The following is a 17,703-nucleotide window of genomic DNA, read 5'->3' as shown; positions in this document are numbered from 1 at the left end:
CATTACTCTCTCGCTATTCTCTCTTCCTCATTATCTTCCATTACTCTCTCGCTATTCTCTCTTCCTCATTATCTTCCGTCTCTCTTTCTCCTGCCTTTCTTCTTTTACTGACTCCTCTTTTGTGAGAACAAAAATGATCATTCTCACACCCTCATCTACCTCCATCTCTTTATTTTCTGCCATCGCTCTGTCTTTTCTCCCTGGGCCTTTGACACGCCCACGTCTTGTCCCCGGGGTTGTGGGTATATAAAGAAATGATGGATTGTGGGTAAAATAAGAGATGATGTCAAATTAGGGAATGATGACTCAGACTGATGGAACCATCTCCAACTTATTTGGTTTATCTAGGAAAGGTTCCTAAACAGCCACGCTTTGCGTTTCTGTATTTTCACTGAGACAAGTGAAGCCGTCTGATTCAGCGTGGATGATGTCACAAGATGCAGCTTCAGCTTAAGTAGTACAGATAAAGCGTTATGAACCTGAGCACAAGTAAAACACACAGCGCACCTCGTAGTGGGGACTTCATGGCAGCCTCGACCATGCCCACCAATAGTTGGAGACTCTTGGGGTCCTGCGCCAGACCAGAGGCAAATGCTGCAAGGGCGTCGGCATGGCGACCAAGGTACTGCAGGGCCACGCCCTGACGGAAGTACGCCTGATGGAGGGAGAAGGAGAGGGAGAGAGGGAGAAGGAGAGGAGGAGAGAGAGGGAGAAGGAGAGGGGAGAGAGGGAGGAGAGGGAGAAGGAGAGAGAGAGAAGGAGGGGGGAGAGAGAGGGAGAGGGGGAGGAAGGAGAGGGAGAAGGAGAGAGAGAAGTACAGGGAGATGGGGGAGAGAAAGGAAGAAGGAGAGGGAGAAGGAGAGGGGAGAGGGAGAAGGAGAGAGAGAAGGAGAGGGGGAAGGAGAGAGAGAAGGAGAGGGGGAAGGAGAGGGGGAGAGAAAGGAAGAAGGAGAGGGAGAAGGAGAGGGGGAGAGAGAGGGAGAAGGAGAGAGAGAAGGAGAGGGGGAAGGAGAGGGGGAGAGAGAGGGAGAAGGAGAGAGAGAAGGAGAGGGGGGAAGGAGAGGGGGAGAGAGAGGGAGAAGGAGAGAGAGAAGGAGAGGGGGAAGGAGAGGGGGAGAGAGAGGGAGAAGGAGAGAGAGAAGGAGAGAGGGAAGGAGAGGGGCGAGAGAGAGGGATAGGGGGAGAAGGAGAGGGAGAAGGAGAGAGAAGGAGAGGGAGAAGGAGAGAGAGGGAGAAGGAGAGGGGGAGAGAGAGGGAGAAGGAGAGGGGGAGAGAGGGAGAAGTAGAGAGAGAATGAGAGGGGGAAGAAGAGGGGGGGAGAAAGGAAGAAGGAGAGGGAGAAGGAGAGGGGGAGAGAGAGGGAGAATGAGAAGGAGAGGGGGAGAAGGAGAGGGAGAAGGAGAGAGAGAAGGAGAGGGAGAAGGAGATGGGGGAGAGAAAGGAAGAAGGAGAGGGAGAAGGAGAGGGGAGAGAGAGGGAGAAGGAGAAGGGGGAGAGATGGAGAAGGAGAGAGAGAAGGAGAGAGAGAAGGAGAGGGGGAAGGAGAGGGGGAGAGAGAGGGAGAAGGAAAGGGAGAAGGAGAGAGAGGAGAGGGAGAAGGAAAGAGAGAAGGAGAGGGAGAAGGAGAGAGAAGGAGAGAGAGAAGGAGAGGGAGAAGGAGAGGAGAGAGAGAGAGAAGGAGAGGGAGAAGGAAAGAGAGAAGGAGAGGGAGAAGGAAAGAGAGAAGGAGAGGGGGAAGGAGAGGGAGAAGGAGAGGGGGAAGGAGAGGGAGAAGGAGAGAGAGAAGGAGAGGGAGAAGGAAAGAGAGAAGGAGAGGGGGAAGGAGAGGGAGAAGGAGAGGGGGAAGGAGAGGGAGAAGGAGAGAGAGAAGGAGAGGGAGAAGGAAAGAGAGAAGGAGAGGGGGAAGGAGAGGGAGAAGGAGAGGGAGAAGTAGAGGGAGAAGGAGAGAAGAGAAGGAGAGGGAGAAGGAGAGGGAGAAGGAAAGAGAGAAGGAGAGGGAGAAGGAGAGAGAGAAGGAGAGAGAGAAGGAGAGGGAGAAGGAGAGAGAGAATGAGAGGGGGGAGAGAGAGGGAAATAGATATACTGGACCATGAGCTATTGATCCTCTCATTTTGCTCTGCTCTCTCATCAATTTTTGGTCAAATAGATTGTATTGTACATGTATTAAACCATTTTTGTCTGCATAAAAAGAAAGGAATTAAATCATTAAACAATGGTTATTTAAATGAACACATTTATAATAACTCTAATAATACTGTTGAGAGAAAGAGGAAAACTATTATAGCAACATCAGCAATTAGCACTACAGGAATACTGCAACTGACTGTGTGTGTGCGTGTGTGAGTGTATGTGTGTGTGTGTGTGTGTGTGTGTGTGTGTGTGTGTGTGTGTGTGTGTGTGTGTGTGTGTGTGTGTGTGTGTGTGTGTGTGTGTGTGTGTGTGTGTGTGTGTGTGTGTGTGTGTGTGTGTGTGTGTGTGTGTGTGTGTGTGTGTGTGTGTGTGTGAGTGTGTGTGCGTATGCATCAGTCTATACTCAATCTATACTCAAAGCCCCCACCAGTACTGTAAATATGTACTGGTGGGGGGCTTTGAGTATAGACTCCTCCCCATCTCTTCTCTCCCCCTATCTCTTCTCCCTCCATCTCTTCTCTCCCCCATCTCTTCTCTCCCCCATCTCTTCTCCCCCATCTCTTCTCTCCCCCCATCTCTTCTCTCCCCCATCTCTTCTCTCCCCCATCTCTTCTCTCCCCCATCTCTTCTCTCCCCCATCTCTTCTCCCCCCATCTCTTCTCCCCCATCTCTTCTCCCCCATCTCTTCTCTCCCCCCATCTCTTCTCTCCCCCATCTCTTCTCTCCCCATCTCTTCTCTCCCCCATCTCTTCTTCCCCCATCTCTTCTCCCCCCATCTCTTCTCTCCCCCATCTCTTCTCTCCCCCATCTTCTCTCCCCGCATCTCTTCTCTCCCCCATCTCTTCTTCCCCCCATTGCCAGGTCGCAATTGTAAATGAGAACTTGTTCTCAACTTGCCTACCTGGTTTAATAAAGGTGAAAAAAATAAATAATAATAAATATCTTCTCCCCCCCATCTCTTCTCTCCCCCCATCTCTTCTCCCCCTTTGATCTGTCAGAACCCCATGAACCCTTACTACCTTATGTGATATATCTCTATTCCCTTTACCTGCTGGCGGGACCTACCATTCAGGTAGGAGTTACACTTACCAGGGTCCATACATACATGGAGCAAGGTGTGTGTGTGTGTGTGTGTGTGTGTGTGTGTGTGTGTGTGTGTGTGTGTGTGTGTGTGTGTGTGTGTGTGTGTGTGTGTGTGTGTGTGTGTGTGTGTGTGTGTGTGTGTGTGTGTGTGTGTGTGTGTGTGTGTGTAGAGCAGAGGACGCACGTTGGATGAACAGATGCTTCAATTACCGCTCCTTACTCCCATTAATCAAGAACAGATGGCAACGCAACAGAGAAAGAGAGGGGAGAGAGAGAGAAAGAGAGAGAGGGGAGAGAGAGAAAGAGAGAGAGGGGGAGAGAGAAGAGAGAGAGAGAAAAAGAGAGGGGGAGAGAGAGAAAGAGAGAGAGGGGGAGAGAGAGAAAGAGAGAGAGGGAGAGAGAGAAAGAGAGAGAGGGAGAGAGAGAAAGAGAGAGAGGGGGAGAGAGAAGAGAGAGAGGGGGAGAGACAGGGAAAGAGGGAGAGAGAGAAAGAGAGAGGGGGAGAGACATGGGTGAGAGATGAGTGGACAGACAAGGAAAGAGGGAGAGAGACTGCACTTCCTAACCTCCTGCCCAATGTATGACCATATTAGAGAGACATATTTCCCCCAGATCACACAGATCCACAAAGAATTCGAAAACATATCCAATTTTGAAAAACTCCCATATCTACTGGGTGAAATTCCACAGTGTGCCATCACAGCAGCAAGATTTGTGACCTGTTGCCACGAGAAAAGGGCAACCAGTGAAGAACAAACACCATTGTAAATACAACCCATATTTATGCTTATTTATTTTATCTTGTGTCCTTTAACTATTTGTACATTGTATATATATATATATAATATGACATTTGTAATGTCTTTACTGTTTTGAAACTGTTGTATGTGTAATGTTTACTGTTAATTTTTGTTGTTTTTCACTTTATATATTCACTTTGTATGTTGTCTACCTCACTTGCTTTGGCAATGTTAACACATGTTTCCCATGCCAATAAAGCCCTTGAATTGAATTGAATTGAGAGAGAAAGAGAGAGAGGGGTAGAGAGAGAAAGAGAGAGAGGGGGAGAGAGAGAAAGAGATAGGGGGAGAGAGAGAAAGAGAGAGAGGGGGAGAGAGAGAAAGAGAGAGAGAGGGGGAGAGAGAGAAAGAGAGAGAGGGGGAGAGACAGGGAAAGAGGGAAAGAGAGAAAGAGAGGGGGGAGAGACATGGGTGAGAGATGAGTGGACAGACAAGGAAAGAGGGAGAGAGAGAAAGAGAGAGAGGTGGAGAGAGAGAAAGAGAGAGAGAGAAAGAGAGAGAGGGGGAGAGACAGGGAAAGAGGGAGAGAGAGAAAGAGAGAGGGGAGAGACATGGGTGAGAGATGAGTGGACAGACAAGGAAAGAGGGAGAGAGAGAAAGAGAGAGAGGGGGAGAGAGAGAAAGAGAGAGAGGGAGAGAGAGAAAGAGAGAGAGGGGGAGAGAGAGAAAGAGAGAGAGGGGGACAGACAAGGAAAGAGGGAGAGAGAGAAAGAGAGAGAGGGGGAGAGAGACATAGGTGAGAGATGAGTGGAGAGACAGGGAAAGAGGGAGAGAGAGAAAGAGAGAGGGGGGAGAGATATAGGTGAGAGATGAGTGGAGAGACAGGGAAAGGGGGAGAGAGAGAAAGAGAAAGAGGGGGAGAGACATGGGTGAGAGATGAGTGGACAGACAAGGAAAGGGGGAGGGAGAGAAGGAGAGAGAGCGGTGGGATAGAGGGAAAGAGGGAGGGAGAGCGGTGGGATAGAGGGAAAGAGGGAGGGAGAGTAGCGGTGGGATAGAGGGAAAGAGGGAGGGAGAGTAGGAGAGAGAGAGGTGGGATAGAGGGAAAGAGGGAGGGAGGGGATAGAGGGAAAGAGGGAGGGAGAGAGAGAGTGGGATAGAGGGAAAGAGGGAGGGAAAGGGAGGGAGGGAAAGAGGGAGGGAAAGAGGGAGGGAGAGCGGTGGGATAGAGGGAAAGAGGGAGGGAAAGAAGGAGGGAGAGCGGTGGGATAGAGGGAAAGAGGGAGGGAGAGCGGTGGGATAGAGAAAGAGGGAGGATAGAGGAAAGAGGGAGGGAGAGCGGTGGGATAGAGGGAAAGAGGGAGGGAGAGTAGGAGAGAGAGAGGTGGGATAGAGGGAAAGAGGGAGGGAGAGTAGGAGAGAGAGCGGTGGGATAGAGGGAAAGAGGGAGGGAGAGCGGTGGGATAGAGGGAAAGAGGGAGGGAGAGCGGTGGGATAGAGGGAAAGAGGGAGGGAGAGTGGTGGGATAGAGGGAAAGAGGGAGGGAGAGTAGGAGAGAGAGCGGTGGGATAGAGGGAAAGAGGGAGGGAAAGAGGGAGGGAGAGCGGTGGGATAGAGGGAAAGAGGGAGGGAGAGTAGGAGAGAGAGCAGTGGGATAGAGGGAAAGAGGGAGGGAGAGTAGGAGAGAGAGCGGTGGGATAGAGGGAAAGAGGGAGGGAGAGTAGGAGAGAGAGAGGTGGGATAGAGGGAAAGAGGGAGGGAGAGCGGTGGGATAGAGGGAAAGAGGGAGGGAGAGAAGGAGAGAGAGCGGTGGGATAGAGGGAAAGAGGGAGGGAGAGTGGTGGGATAGAGGGAAAGAGGGAGGGAGAGTAGGAGAGAGAGAGGTGGGATAGAGGGAAAGAGGGAGGGAGAGCGGTGGGATAGAGGGAAAGAGGGAGGGAGAGTGGTGGGATAGAGGGAAAGAGGGAGGGAGAGAGGGAGGGAGAGCGGTGGGATAGAGGGAAAGAGGGAGGGAGAGTAGGAGAGAGAGGTGGGATAGAGGGAAAGAGGGAGGGAGAGCGGTGGGATAGAGGGAAAGAGGGAGGGAGAGTGGTGGGATAGAGGGAAAGAGGGAGGGAGAGAGGGAGGGAGAGCGGTGGGATAGAGGGAAAGAGGGAGGGAGAGAAGGAGAGAGAGAGGTGGGATAGAGGGAAAGAGGGAGGGAGAGCGGTGGGATAGAGGGAAAGAGGGAGGGAGAGCGGTGGGATAGAGGGAAAGAGGGAGGGAGAGAGGGAGGGAGAGCGGTGGGATAGAGGGAAAGAGGGAGGGAGAGAAGGAGAGAGAGAGGTGGGATAGAGGGAAAGAGGGAGGGAGAGCAGTGGGATAGAGGGAAAGAGGGAGGGAGAGCGGTGGGATAGAGGGAAAGAGGGAGGGAGAGAGCGGTGGGATAGAGGGAAAGAGGGAGGGAGAGAAGGAGAGAGAGAGGTGGGATAGAGGGAAAGAGGGAGGGAGAGAAGGAGAGAGAGCGGTGGGATAGAGGGAAAGAGGGAGGGAGAGATAAAGGACAAGCAGAGCAGACAAGACAGGTTCATGTTTTAGAAGCAGGGACTGTGTGTCAACTGAGAGACTCAATACTGGTTCATGACGCATAGCTTAATATCTAGCACAACTCAACTCCTCAATATTTCACCACACCAATACACCATCCCCATTATCTACCTTAAGTGCAGTAAAAACAAACAAAACCTGTTACTCACAGTCTGAGAATACTGTCTGCATGAGAGAGATATAACAACAAGAAGCTTTGGAATACATTGACTGGTTCATACATTTAAATGAGACTAAGCCTCTATTTGCCCTGAGTCTTACTGAACTGTGCAGTGTCTCTCTCCCTGGTGCCCTAAGGACCAGCTGCTCCTCTGACTAAGTGGAGAATTTAACACTAATTAAGAAGTAAATTACAGTAGTACTGAGGGAGGGAGAGAGTGGGAACAGAGAGAGAGAGAGAGAGAGAGAGAGAGAGAGAGAGAGAGAGAGAGAGAGAGAGAGAGAGAGAGAGAGAGAGAGAGAGAGAGAGAGAGAGAGAGAGAGAGAGAGAGAGAGAGAGAGAGAGAGAGAGAGACAGAGAGAGAGAGTGACAGAGAGAGAGTGTCAACAGAGAGAGAGAGAGAGAGAGAGAGAGAGAGAGAGAGAGAGAGAGAGAGAGAGAGAGAGAGAGAGAGAGAGAGAGAGAGAGAGAGGAGACAGAGAGAAGAGAGACAGAGGAGAGAGTGTGAACAGAGAGAGAGAGCGAGAGGAGAGACAGAAGAGAGAGTGTCAACAGAGAGAGAGAGAGAGAGAGAGAGAGAGAGAGAGAGAGAGAGAGAGAGAGAGAGAGAGAGAGAGAGAGAGAGAGAGAGAGAGAGAGAGAGAGAGAGAGAGAGAGAGAGAGAGAGAGAGAGAGAGAGAGAGAGAGAGAGAGAGAGAGAGAGAGAGAGAGAGAGAGAGAGAGAGAGAGAGAGAGAGAGAGAGAGAGAGAGAGAGAGAGAGAGAGAGAGAGAGAGAGAGACAGAGGAGGAGAGACAGAGAGGGAGAGACAGAAGAGGGAGTGGGAACAGAGAGAGAGAGAGAGAAGAGAGAGAGAGAGAGAGAGAGAGACAGAGAGAGGTGAGACAGGGGAGAGAGTGTGAACAGAGAGAGAGAGAGGAGGAGAGACAGAAGAGAGTGTGAACAGAGAGAGAGAGAGAGAGAGAGAGAGAGAGAGAGAGAGAGAGAGAGAGAGAGAGAGAGAGAGACAGAGGAGAGAGTGGGAACAGATAGAGAGAGAGAGAGGAGAGAAAGAGAGGAGGAGAGACAGAGAGAGGAGAGACAGAGGAGAGAGTGGGAACAGAGAGAGAGAGAGGAGGAGAGACAGAGAGAGCAGTGATCTATGATGAAATGAAGAGAGGAGGGGAGGTTGGGGGAAGGTAGGAATTTATTGATCAGTATTTAAACCTCTCTTCCCCTCTTCTCTCTCTTGGGGAATGGGGTCATTAGCTGATTGGCATAAGGAACAATGAAGCAGAGGGGTAGCCTATATGAAAAAGCAACAACTAATTGTACATTCAAAATACAGAACTTTCAACTTTGACCCCTCTTCTCAATCCCAGGTGCCCTTGCTGTGACTCTCTAGCTCTGACCTCTCTCACTGTTACAATCTGCTAGCAGCCCCGCTAACAGTCAGGCTGCCAAAGGGAAGAGAAAAATAAGGCAATTCCTTTGGGTCACATGGGGAATATATGAGTGTGTGTGTCAAAGAAGTGCTATTGACCCTCGTAGGACGCCTGTTTGTGTGTGTGTGTGTGTGTGTGTGTGTGTGTGTGTGTGTGTGTGTGTGTGTGTGTGTGTGTGTGTGTGTGTGTGTGTGTGTGTGTGTGTGCGTGCGTGCGTGCGTGCGTGCGTGCGTGCGTGTGTGTGTGTGTGTGTGTGTGCGTGCGAGATTGACTGGGCCTTTTGAAGCTTTTCTGTTTGTTGTGAGTCAATAGGTGATGACCAGACCACAGAGAAGGATAAATAATACAGTATTTCAGAATGTGACCCACCGTTTGTACTGAATGATCAGACTGGGAAGAAGTGACATTCACAATCTCCCCCAATCTGCAAGCATGACCAATGGCATAACACCGTATTGATATGTCAATTCAACCCACCAATAGCAATACATAAACTTTGAATACATACTTCTGCAGTGTGAAGTGGACACATTACCAACCCTGTTACACACCTATCAATGCATGCACACTCACTCTACCAACCAGCACCATTCAGTAATGTACAGCTAACTGTCAATATATCCCAATTAGTCTATAGAAGTAGACCCAGCTACTGTTTACATCCTACTATGACAGTGAGTGAGGGAGACATTGAACAAAAGACCTGTTATATCAGCCGCCGTTGGCCTTTCAATTATACCTCGTTCTCTCTCCTCTCTCTCAGCTCTCATTCGTTCTCTCTCTCTCAGCTCTCCCTCGTTCTCTCTCTCTCAGCCCTCCCTCGTTCTCTCTCAACTCACCCTCGTTCTATCTCTTCTATCTCAGCTCTCCCTCGTTCTCTCTCAGCTCTCCCTTGTTCGCTCTCTTCTCTCTCAGCTCTCCCGCTCCTCTCCCTCATTCTCTCTCAGCTCTCCCATGATCTCCCTCGTTCTCTCAGCTCTCCCTTGTTAGCTCTACTCTCCCTCGTTCTCTCTCCTCTCTCTCAGCTCTTCCTCATTCTCTCTCAGCTCTCCCTCATTCTCTCAGCTCTCCCTCATTCTCTCAGCTCTCCCTCGTTTTCTCTCCTCTCCCTCGTTCTCTCTCCTCTCTCTCAGCTCTCCCTCATTCTCTCCTCTCTCTCAGCTCTCCCTCATTCTCTCTCCTCTCTCTCAGCTCTCCCTCATTCTCTCTCCCCTCTCAGCTCTCCCTCGTTCTCTTTCCTCTCTCTCAGCTCTACCTCGTTCTCTCTCCTCTCTCTCAGCTCTCCCTCATTCTCTCTCCTCTCTCTCAGCTCTCCCTCGTTCTCTCCTCTCTCTCAGCTCTCCCCCGTTCTCCATCCTCTCTCTCAGCTCTCCCTCATTCTCTCTCCTCTCAGCTCTCCCTCGTTCTCTCACCTCTCTCTCAGCTCTCCCTCGTTCTCTCTCCTCTCTCCCAGCTCTCCCTCGTTCTCTCTCCTCTCCCTCGTTCTCTCTCTTCTCTCTCAGCTCTCCCTCGTTCTCTCTCCTCTCTCTCAGCTCTCCCTCGTTCTCTCTCTTCTCTCTCAGCTCTCCCGCTCCTCTCTCTCAGCTCTCCCTCATTCTCTCTCAGCTCTCCCTCGTTCTCTCTCCTCTCTTTCAGGTCTCCCTCGTTCTCTCTCAGCTCTCCCGCTCCTTTCTCTCAGCTCTCCCTCATTCTCTCTCAGCTCTCCCTTGTTCTCTCTCAGCTCTCCCACGATCTCTCTCCTCTCTCTCAGCTCTCCCTCATTCTCTCTCAGCTCTCCCTTGTTCTCTCTACTCTCCCTCGTTCTGTCTTCTCTCGCTCCTCTCTCTCAGCTCTTCCTCATTCTCAGCTCTCCCTCGTTCTCTCAGCTCTCCCTCGTTCTCTCTCAGCTCTCCCTCGTTCTCTTACCTCTCTCTCAGCTCTACCTCATTCTCTCTCCTCTCTCTCAGCTCTCCCTCATTCTCTCTCCTCTCTCTCAGCTCTCCCTCGTTCTCTCTACTCTCTCTGTTCCTTTCTCTCTCTCAACACATCTCTCTCTCACTCTGTTCCTTTCTCTCTCTCAACGCATCTCTCTCTCACTCTGTTCCTTTCTCTCTCTCAACGCATCTCTCTCTCTCTCCCCTCTCAGCTCTCCCTCGTTCTCTTTCCTCTCTCTCAGCTCTACCTCGTTCTCTCTCCTCTCTCTCAGCTCTCCCTCATTCTCTCTCCTCTCTCTCAGCTCTCCCTCGTTCTCTCCTCTCTCTCAGTTCTCCCCCGTTCTCTATCCTCTCTCTCAGCTCTCCCTCATTCTCTCTCCTCTCAGCTCTCCCTCGTTCTCTCACCTCTCTCTCAGCTCTCCCTCGTTCTCTCTCCTCTCTCCCAGCTCTCCCTCGTTCTCTCTCCTCTCCCTCGTTCTCTCTCTTCTCTCTCAGCTCTCCCTCGTTCTCTCTCCTCTCTCTCAGCTCTCCCTCGTTCTCTCTCTTCTCTCTCAGCTCTCCCGCTCCTCTCTCTCAGCTCTCCCTCATTCTCTCTCAGCTCTCCCTCGTTCTCTCTCCTCTCTTTCAGGTCTCCCTCGTTCTCTCTCAGCTCTCCCGCTCCTTTCTCTCAGCTCTCCCTCATTCTCTCTCAGCTCTCCCTCGTTCTCTCTCAGCTCTCCCACGATCTCTCTCCTCTCTCTCAGCTCTCCCTCATTCTCTCTCAGCTCTCCCTTGTTCTCTCTACTCTCCCTCGTTCTGTCTTCTCTCGCTCCTCTCTCTCAGCTCTCCCTCGTTCTCTCAGCTCTCCCTCGTTCTCTCTCAGCTCTCCCTCGTTCTCTTACCTCTCTCTCAGCTCTACCTCATTCTCTCTCCTCTCTCTCAGCTCTCCCTCATTCTCTCTCCTCTCTCTCAGCTCTCCCTCGTTCTCTCTACTCTCTCTGTTCCTTTCTCTCTCTCAACACATCTCTCTCTCACTCTGTTCCTTTCTCTCTCTCAACGCATCTCTCTCTCTCTCCCCTCTCTGTTCCTTTCTCTCTCGCAACACATCTCTCTCTCTCAATGCATCTCTCTCTCTCTCCCCTCTCTGTCCTTTCTCTCTCTCTCAACGCATCTCTCTCTCTCTCCCCTCTCTGTTCCTTTCTCTCTCGCAACACATCTCTCTCTCTCAATGCATCTCTCTCTCTCCCCTCTCTGTCCTTTCTCTCTCTCTCAACGCATCTCTCTCCCCTCTCTGTTCCTTTCTCTCTCTCAACGCATCTCTCTCTCACGCTGTTTCTTTCTCTCTCTCAACGCATCTCTCTCTCTCCCCTCTCTGTTCATTTCTCTCTCTCAACGCATCTCTCTCTCTCCCCTCTCTGTTCCTTTCTCTCTCTCAACGCATCGCTGTTTCTTTCTCTCTCTCAACGCATCTCTCTCTCTCTCCCTCTCTGTTCCTTTCTCTCTCTCAACAATCTCTCTCTCTCTCCCCTCTCTGTTCCTTTCTCTCTCTCAACGCATCTCTCTCTCTCCCCTCTCTGTTCCTTTCTCTCTCTCAACGCATCTCTCTCTCTCCCCTCTCTGTTCCTTTCTCTCTCTCAACGCATCTCTCTCTCTCCCCTCTCTGTTCCTTTCTCTCTCTCAACGCATCTCTCTCTCTCTCCCCTCTCTGTTCCTTTCTCTCTCGCAACACATCTCTCTCTCTCTCCCCTCTCTGTTCCTTTCTCTCTCTCAATGCATCTCTCTCTCTCTCCCCTCTCTGTCCTTTCTCTCTCTCTCAACGCATCTCTCTCTCACTCTGTTCCTTTCTTTCTCTCTCTCAACGCATCTCTCTCTTTCCCCTCTCTGTTCCTTTCTCTCTCTCAACACATCTCTCTCTCAACACATCTCTCTCTCTCTCCCCTCTCTGTTCCTTTCTCTCTCTCAACGCATCTCTCTCTCTCCCCTCTCTGTTCCTTTCTCTCTCGCAACACATCTCTCTCTCTCTCCCCTCTCTGTTCCTTTCTCTCTCTCAACGCATCTCTCTCTCTCCCCTCTCTGTTCCTTTCTTTCTCTCAACGCATCTCTCTCTCTCCCCTCTCTGTTCATTTCTCTCTCTCAACACATCTCTCTCTCAACGCATCTCTCTCTCTCCGCTCTCTGTTCCTTTCTCTCTCTCAACACATTTCTCTCTCTCTCCCCTCTCTGTTCCTTTCTCTCTCAACACATCTCTCTCTCTCCCCTCTCTGTTCCTTTCTCTCTCTCAACACATTTCTCTCTCTCTCCCCTCTCTGTTCCTTTCTCTCTCAACACATCTCTCTCTCTCAACGCATCTCTCTCTCTCTCCCCTCTCTGTTCCTTTCTCTCTCTCAACGCATCTCTCTCTCTCTCCCCTCTCTGTTCCTTTCTCTCTCTCAACACATCTCTCTCTCACTCTGTTCCTTTCTCTCTCTCAACGTTCAACACATCTCTCTCTCTCTCCCTCTCTCCTGTTCAACATCTCTCTCTCTCTCAACGCATCTCTCTCTCTCCCCTCTCTGTTCCTTTCTCTCTCTCTCTCTCTCAACGCATCTCTCTCTCTCTCCCTCTCTGTTCCTTTCTCTCTCTCAACGCATCTCTCTCTCTCTCCCTCTCTGTTCCTTTCTCTCTCTCTCAACGTCTCTCTCTCTCCCCCTCTCTGTTCTCTCTCTCTCAACGCATCTCTCTCTCTCTCCCTCTCTGTTCCTTTCTCTCTCAACACATCTCTCTCTCTCTCCCCTCTCTGTTCCTTTCTCTCTCTCAACGCATCTCTCTCTCCCCCCCTCTCTGTTCCTTTCTCTCTCTCAACACATCTCTCTCTCTCAACACATCTCTCTCTCTCTCCCTCTCTCTGTTCCTTTCTCTCTCTCAACGCATCTCTCTCTCCCCTCTCTGTTCCTTTCTCTCTCTCAACGCATCTCTCTCTCCCCTCTCTGTTCCTTTCTCTCTCTCAACACATCTCTCTCTCTCAACACATCTCTCTCTCTCTCCCCTCTCTGTTCCTTTCTCTCTCTCAACACATCTCTCTCTCTCCCCTCTCTGTTCCTTTCTCTCTCTCAACGCATCTCTCTCTCTCCCTCTCTCTGTTCCTTTCTCTCTCTCAACACATCTCTCTCTCTCAACACATCTCTCTCTCTCTCCCTCTCTCTCTGTTCCTTTCTCTCTCTCAACACATCTCTCTCTCTCAACACATCTCTCTCTCTCTCCCTCTCTGTTCCTTTCTCTCTCTCAACGCATCTCTCTCTCCCCCTCTCTGTTCCTTTCTCTCTCTCAACACATCTCTCTCTCAACATCATCTCTCTCTCTCATCTCTCTCTTTCCCCTCTCTGTTCCTTTCTCTCTCTCGTTCAACGCATCTCTCTCTCTCCCCTCTCTGTTCCTTTCTCTCTCTCAACACATCTCTCTCTCTCAACACATCTCTCTCTCTCTCCCCTCTCTGTTCCTTTCTCTCTCTCTGTTCCTTTCTCTCTCTCAACACATCTCTCTCTCTCCCCTCTCTGTTCCTTTCTCTCTCTCAACACATCTCTCTCTCTCTCCCCTCTCTGTTCCTTTCTCTCTCTCAACGCATCTCTCTCTCTCCCCTCTCTGTTCCTTTCTCTCTCTCAACGCATCTCTCTCTCTCCCCTCTCTGTTCCTTTCTCTCTCTCAACACATCTCTCTCTCTCAACGCATCTCTCTCTCTCCCCTCTCTGTTCCTTTCTCTCTCTCAACACATCTCTCTCTCTCAACACATCTCTCTCTCTCTCCCCTCTCTGTTCCTTTCTCTCTCTCAACACATCTCTCTCTCTCAACACATCTCTCTCTCTCTCCCCTCTCTGTTCCTTTCTCTCTCAACACATCTCTCTCTCTCCCCTCTCTGTTCCTTTCTCTCTCTCAACACATCTCTCTCTCTCAACGCATCTCTCTCTCTCTCCCCTCTCTGTTACTTTCTCTAACTCAACGCATCTCTCTCTCTCCCCTCTCTGTTCCTTTCTCTCTCTCTCAACGCATCTCTCTCTCTCTCTGTTCCTTTCTTTCTCTCTCTCAACGCATCTCTCTCTCTCTCTCTCTGCTCTGTTCCTTTCTCTCTCTCAACGCATCTCTCTCTCTCTCCCTCTCTGTTCCTTTCTCTCTCTCAACGCATCTCTCTCTCTCCCCCTCTCTGTTCCTTTCTCTCTCTCAACACATCTCTCTCCCCTCTCTGTTCCTTTCTCTCTCTCAACACGCATCTCTCTCTCTGTTCCCTCTCTGTTCCTTTCTCTCTCTCAACACATCTCTCTCCCCTCTCTGTTCCTTTCTCTCTCTCAACACATCTCTCTCCCCTCTCTGTTCCTTTCTCTCTCTCAACGCATCTCTCTCTCTCTCCCCTCTCTGTTCCTTTCTCTCTCTCAACACATCTCTCTCCCCTCTCTGTTCCTTTCTCTCTCTCAACGCATCTCTCTCTCACTCTGTTCCTTTCTTTCTCTCTCTCAACGCATCTCTCTCTCTCTCCCCTCTCTGTTCATTTCTCTCTCTCAACACATCTCTCTCTCTCCCCTCTCTGTTCCTTTCTCTCTCTCAACGCATCTCTCTCTCTCTCCCCTCTCTGTTCATTTCTCTCTCTCAACACATCTCTCTCTCTCTCCCCTCTCTGTTCATTTCTCTCTCTCAACACATCTCTCTCTCAACGCATCTCTCTCCCCTCTCTGTTCCTTTCTCTCTCTCAACACATCTCTCTCTCTCTCCCCTCTCTGTTCATTTCTCTCTCTCAACACATCTCTCTCTCAACGCATCTCTCTCCCCTCTCTGTTCCTTTCTCTCTCTCAACGCATCTCTCTCTCTCTCTGTTCCTTTCTCTCTCTCAACACATCTCTCTCTCACTCTGTTCCTTTCTTTCTCTCTCTCAACGCATCTCTCTCTCTCTCTCCCCTCTCTGTTCCTTTCTCTCTCTCAACACATCTCTCTCTCTCTCTGTTCCTTTCTCTCTCTCAACGCATCTCTCTCTCACTCTGTTCCTTTCTTTCTCTCTCTCAACGCATCTCTCTCCCCTCTCTGTTCCTTTCTCTCTCTCAACACATCTCTCTCTCTCTCTGTTCCTTTCTCTCTCTCAACGCATCTCTCTCTCTCTCTGTTCCTTTCTTTCTCTCTCTCAACGCATCTCTCTCTCACTCTGTTCCTTTCTTTCTCTCTCTCAACGCATCTCTCTCTCTCTCTCCCCTCTCTGTTCCTTTCTCTCTCTCAACACATCTCTCTCTCTCTCTGTTCCTTTCTCTCTCTCAACGCATCTCTCTCTCACTCTGTTCCTTTCTTTCTCTCTCTCAACGCATCTCTCTCCCCTCTCTGTTCCTTTCTCTCTCTCAACGCATCTCTCTCTCTCACTCTGTTCCTTTCTTTCTCTCTCTCAACGCATCTCTCTCTCTCTCCCCTCTCTGTTCATTTCTCTCTCTCAACACATCTCTCTCTCTCTCCCCTCTCTGTTCATTTCTCTCTCTCAACACATCTCTCTCTCTCTCCCCTCTCTGTTCCTTTCTCTCTCTCAACACATCTCTCTCTCAACGCATCTCTCTCCCCTCTCTGTTCCTTTCTCTCTCTCAACACATCTCTCTCTCTCTCCCCTCTCTGTTCATTTCTCTCTCTCAACACATCTCTCTCTCAACACATCTCTCTCTCTCTCCCCTCTCTGTTCCTTTCTCTCTCTCAACGCATCTCTCTCTCACTCTGTTCCTTTCTTTCTCTCTCTCAACGCATCTCTCTCTCTCTCCCCTCTCTGTTCCTTTCTCTCTCTCAACGCATCTCTCTCTCTCTCCCCTCTCTGTTCATTTCTCTCTCTCAACACATCTCTCTCTCTCTCCCCTCTCTGTTCATTTCTCTCTCTCAACACATCTCTCTCTCAACGCATCTCTCTCCCCTCTCTGTTCCTTTCTCTCTCTCAACACATCTCTCTCTCTCTCCCCTCTCTGTTCATTTCTCTCTCTCAACACATCTCTCTCTCAACGCATCTCTCTCCCCTCTCTGTTCCTTTCTCTCTCTCAACAACATCTCTCTCTCTCTCCCCTCTCTGTTCCTTTCTCTCTCTCAACACTCTCTCTCTCTCTCTCTCTCTGTTCCTTTCTCTCTCTCAACGCATCGCATCTCTCTCTCACTCTGTTCCTTTCTTTCTCTCTCTCAACGCATCTCTCTCTCTCTCTCCCCTCTCTGTTCCTTTCTCTCTCTCAACGCATCTCTCTCTCTCTCCCCTCTCTGTTCCTTTCTCTCTCTCAACACATCACATCTCTCTCTCTCTCCCCTCTCTGTTCATTTCTCTCTCTCAACACATCTCTCTCTCTCTCTCCCTCTCTGTTCATTTCTCTCTCTCAACACATCTCTCTCTCAACGCATCTCTCTCCCCTCTCTGTTCCTTTCTCTCTCTCAACACATCTCTCTCTCTCTCCCCTCTGTTCATTTCTCTCTCTCAACACATCTCTCTCTCAACGCATCTCTCTCCCCTCTCTGTTCCTTTCTCTCTCTCAACACATCTCTCTCTCTCTCCCCTCTCTGTTCATTTCTCTCTCTCAACACATCTCTCTCTCAACGCATCTCTCTCTCTGTTCCTTTCTCTCTCTCAACGCATCTCTCTCTCTCTCTGTTCCTTTCTCTCTCTCAACGCATCTCTCTCTCTCTCTGTTCCTTTCTCTCTCTCAACGCATCTCTCTCTCACTCTGTTCCTTTCTTTCTCTCTCTCAACGCATCTCTCTCTCTCTCCCCTCTCTGTTCATTTCTCTCTCTCAACACATCTCTCTCTCTCTCCCCTCTCTGTTCCTTTCTCTCTCTCAACACATCTCTCTCTCTCTCCCCTCTCTGTTCCTTTCTCTCTCTCAACGCATCTCTCTCTCTCTCTCCGCTCTCTGTTCATTTCTCTCTCTCAACACATCTCTCTCTCAACACATCTCTCTCTCTCCCCTCTCTGTTCCTTTCTCTCTCTCAACGCATCTCTCTCTCTCTCTCCCTCTCTGTTCCTTTCTCTCTCTCAACACATCTCTCTCTCACTCTGTTCCTTTCTCTCTCTCAACCATCTTTCTCTCCCCACTCTGTTCCTTTCTTTCTCTCTCAACCCATCTCTTTCTCTCCCTTTATCTCTTTCTCTCCTGAGAGGTCCCATAATGTTCTTGGTCTTTTCAGTCATTGTGACATTTGTTCTCCCACTGCCTGCCACTAAGACTATGTAATGAACACCACTGGCTGTTGCAAACACACAAACACACAAACACACAACAAGACACACATACAGTCCTTCAAACTCCTAGCGTTTGGCACAAACATATTTCTCTGAATTATTTAACATTACAAATGACCTTGTCACGTCACACCTGGCGGGGTCTGACCACGTGCTGGGAGCTAACAGAGTCCCATATTTTGTGCGTGTATGTATGTATATATATGTGTGTGTGTGTGTCTATACTGCAACCCATCGTCAAATCTCACACACACAGGGTAGAGTGCAGTATTGTCCCAGAAGCACATCCAAGGTTTGGCACAGGTACAATGGACATGCTAAAAATACCCCCCCCCTCTCTCCGTTATCCTCATCACTGCATCGCCACTCTCAAGAGATTCAGAATGTTCTTCTTAGAGAGCAGTCCTTAATAGTCGAAAAGAGAGGATGAGAGGAGGAGAAGAAGAGAGGAAGAGAGGATGAGAGGAGGAGAAGAAGAGAGGATG

The 17,703-nt window shown here is 50.0% G+C and overlaps 1 protein-coding gene across 1 annotated transcript in view; it reads right to left on the bottom strand.

The window, feature by feature from the left end:
• Positions 1 to 17,703, bottom strand: part of LOC124000742 (tetratricopeptide repeat protein 28-like) — a 92,638-nt gene continuing 74,935 nt past the window's right edge. The window contains exon 3 of the mRNA XM_046307321.1: positions 1 to 655. Within this exon, the coding sequence (XP_046163277.1) occupies positions 446 to 655 (210 nt within the window). The 3' untranslated portion in view covers positions 1 to 445. The remainder of the gene's footprint in view (positions 656 to 17,703) is intronic.

This window comes from Oncorhynchus gorbuscha, linkage group LG16 (genome assembly GCF_021184085.1).
Source record: "Oncorhynchus gorbuscha isolate QuinsamMale2020 ecotype Even-year linkage group LG16, OgorEven_v1.0, whole genome shotgun sequence".
Classification (NCBI taxonomy): Eukaryota; Metazoa; Chordata; class Actinopteri; order Salmoniformes; family Salmonidae; genus Oncorhynchus; species Oncorhynchus gorbuscha.
This window is presented reverse-complemented; position numbering and strand designations above follow the sequence as displayed.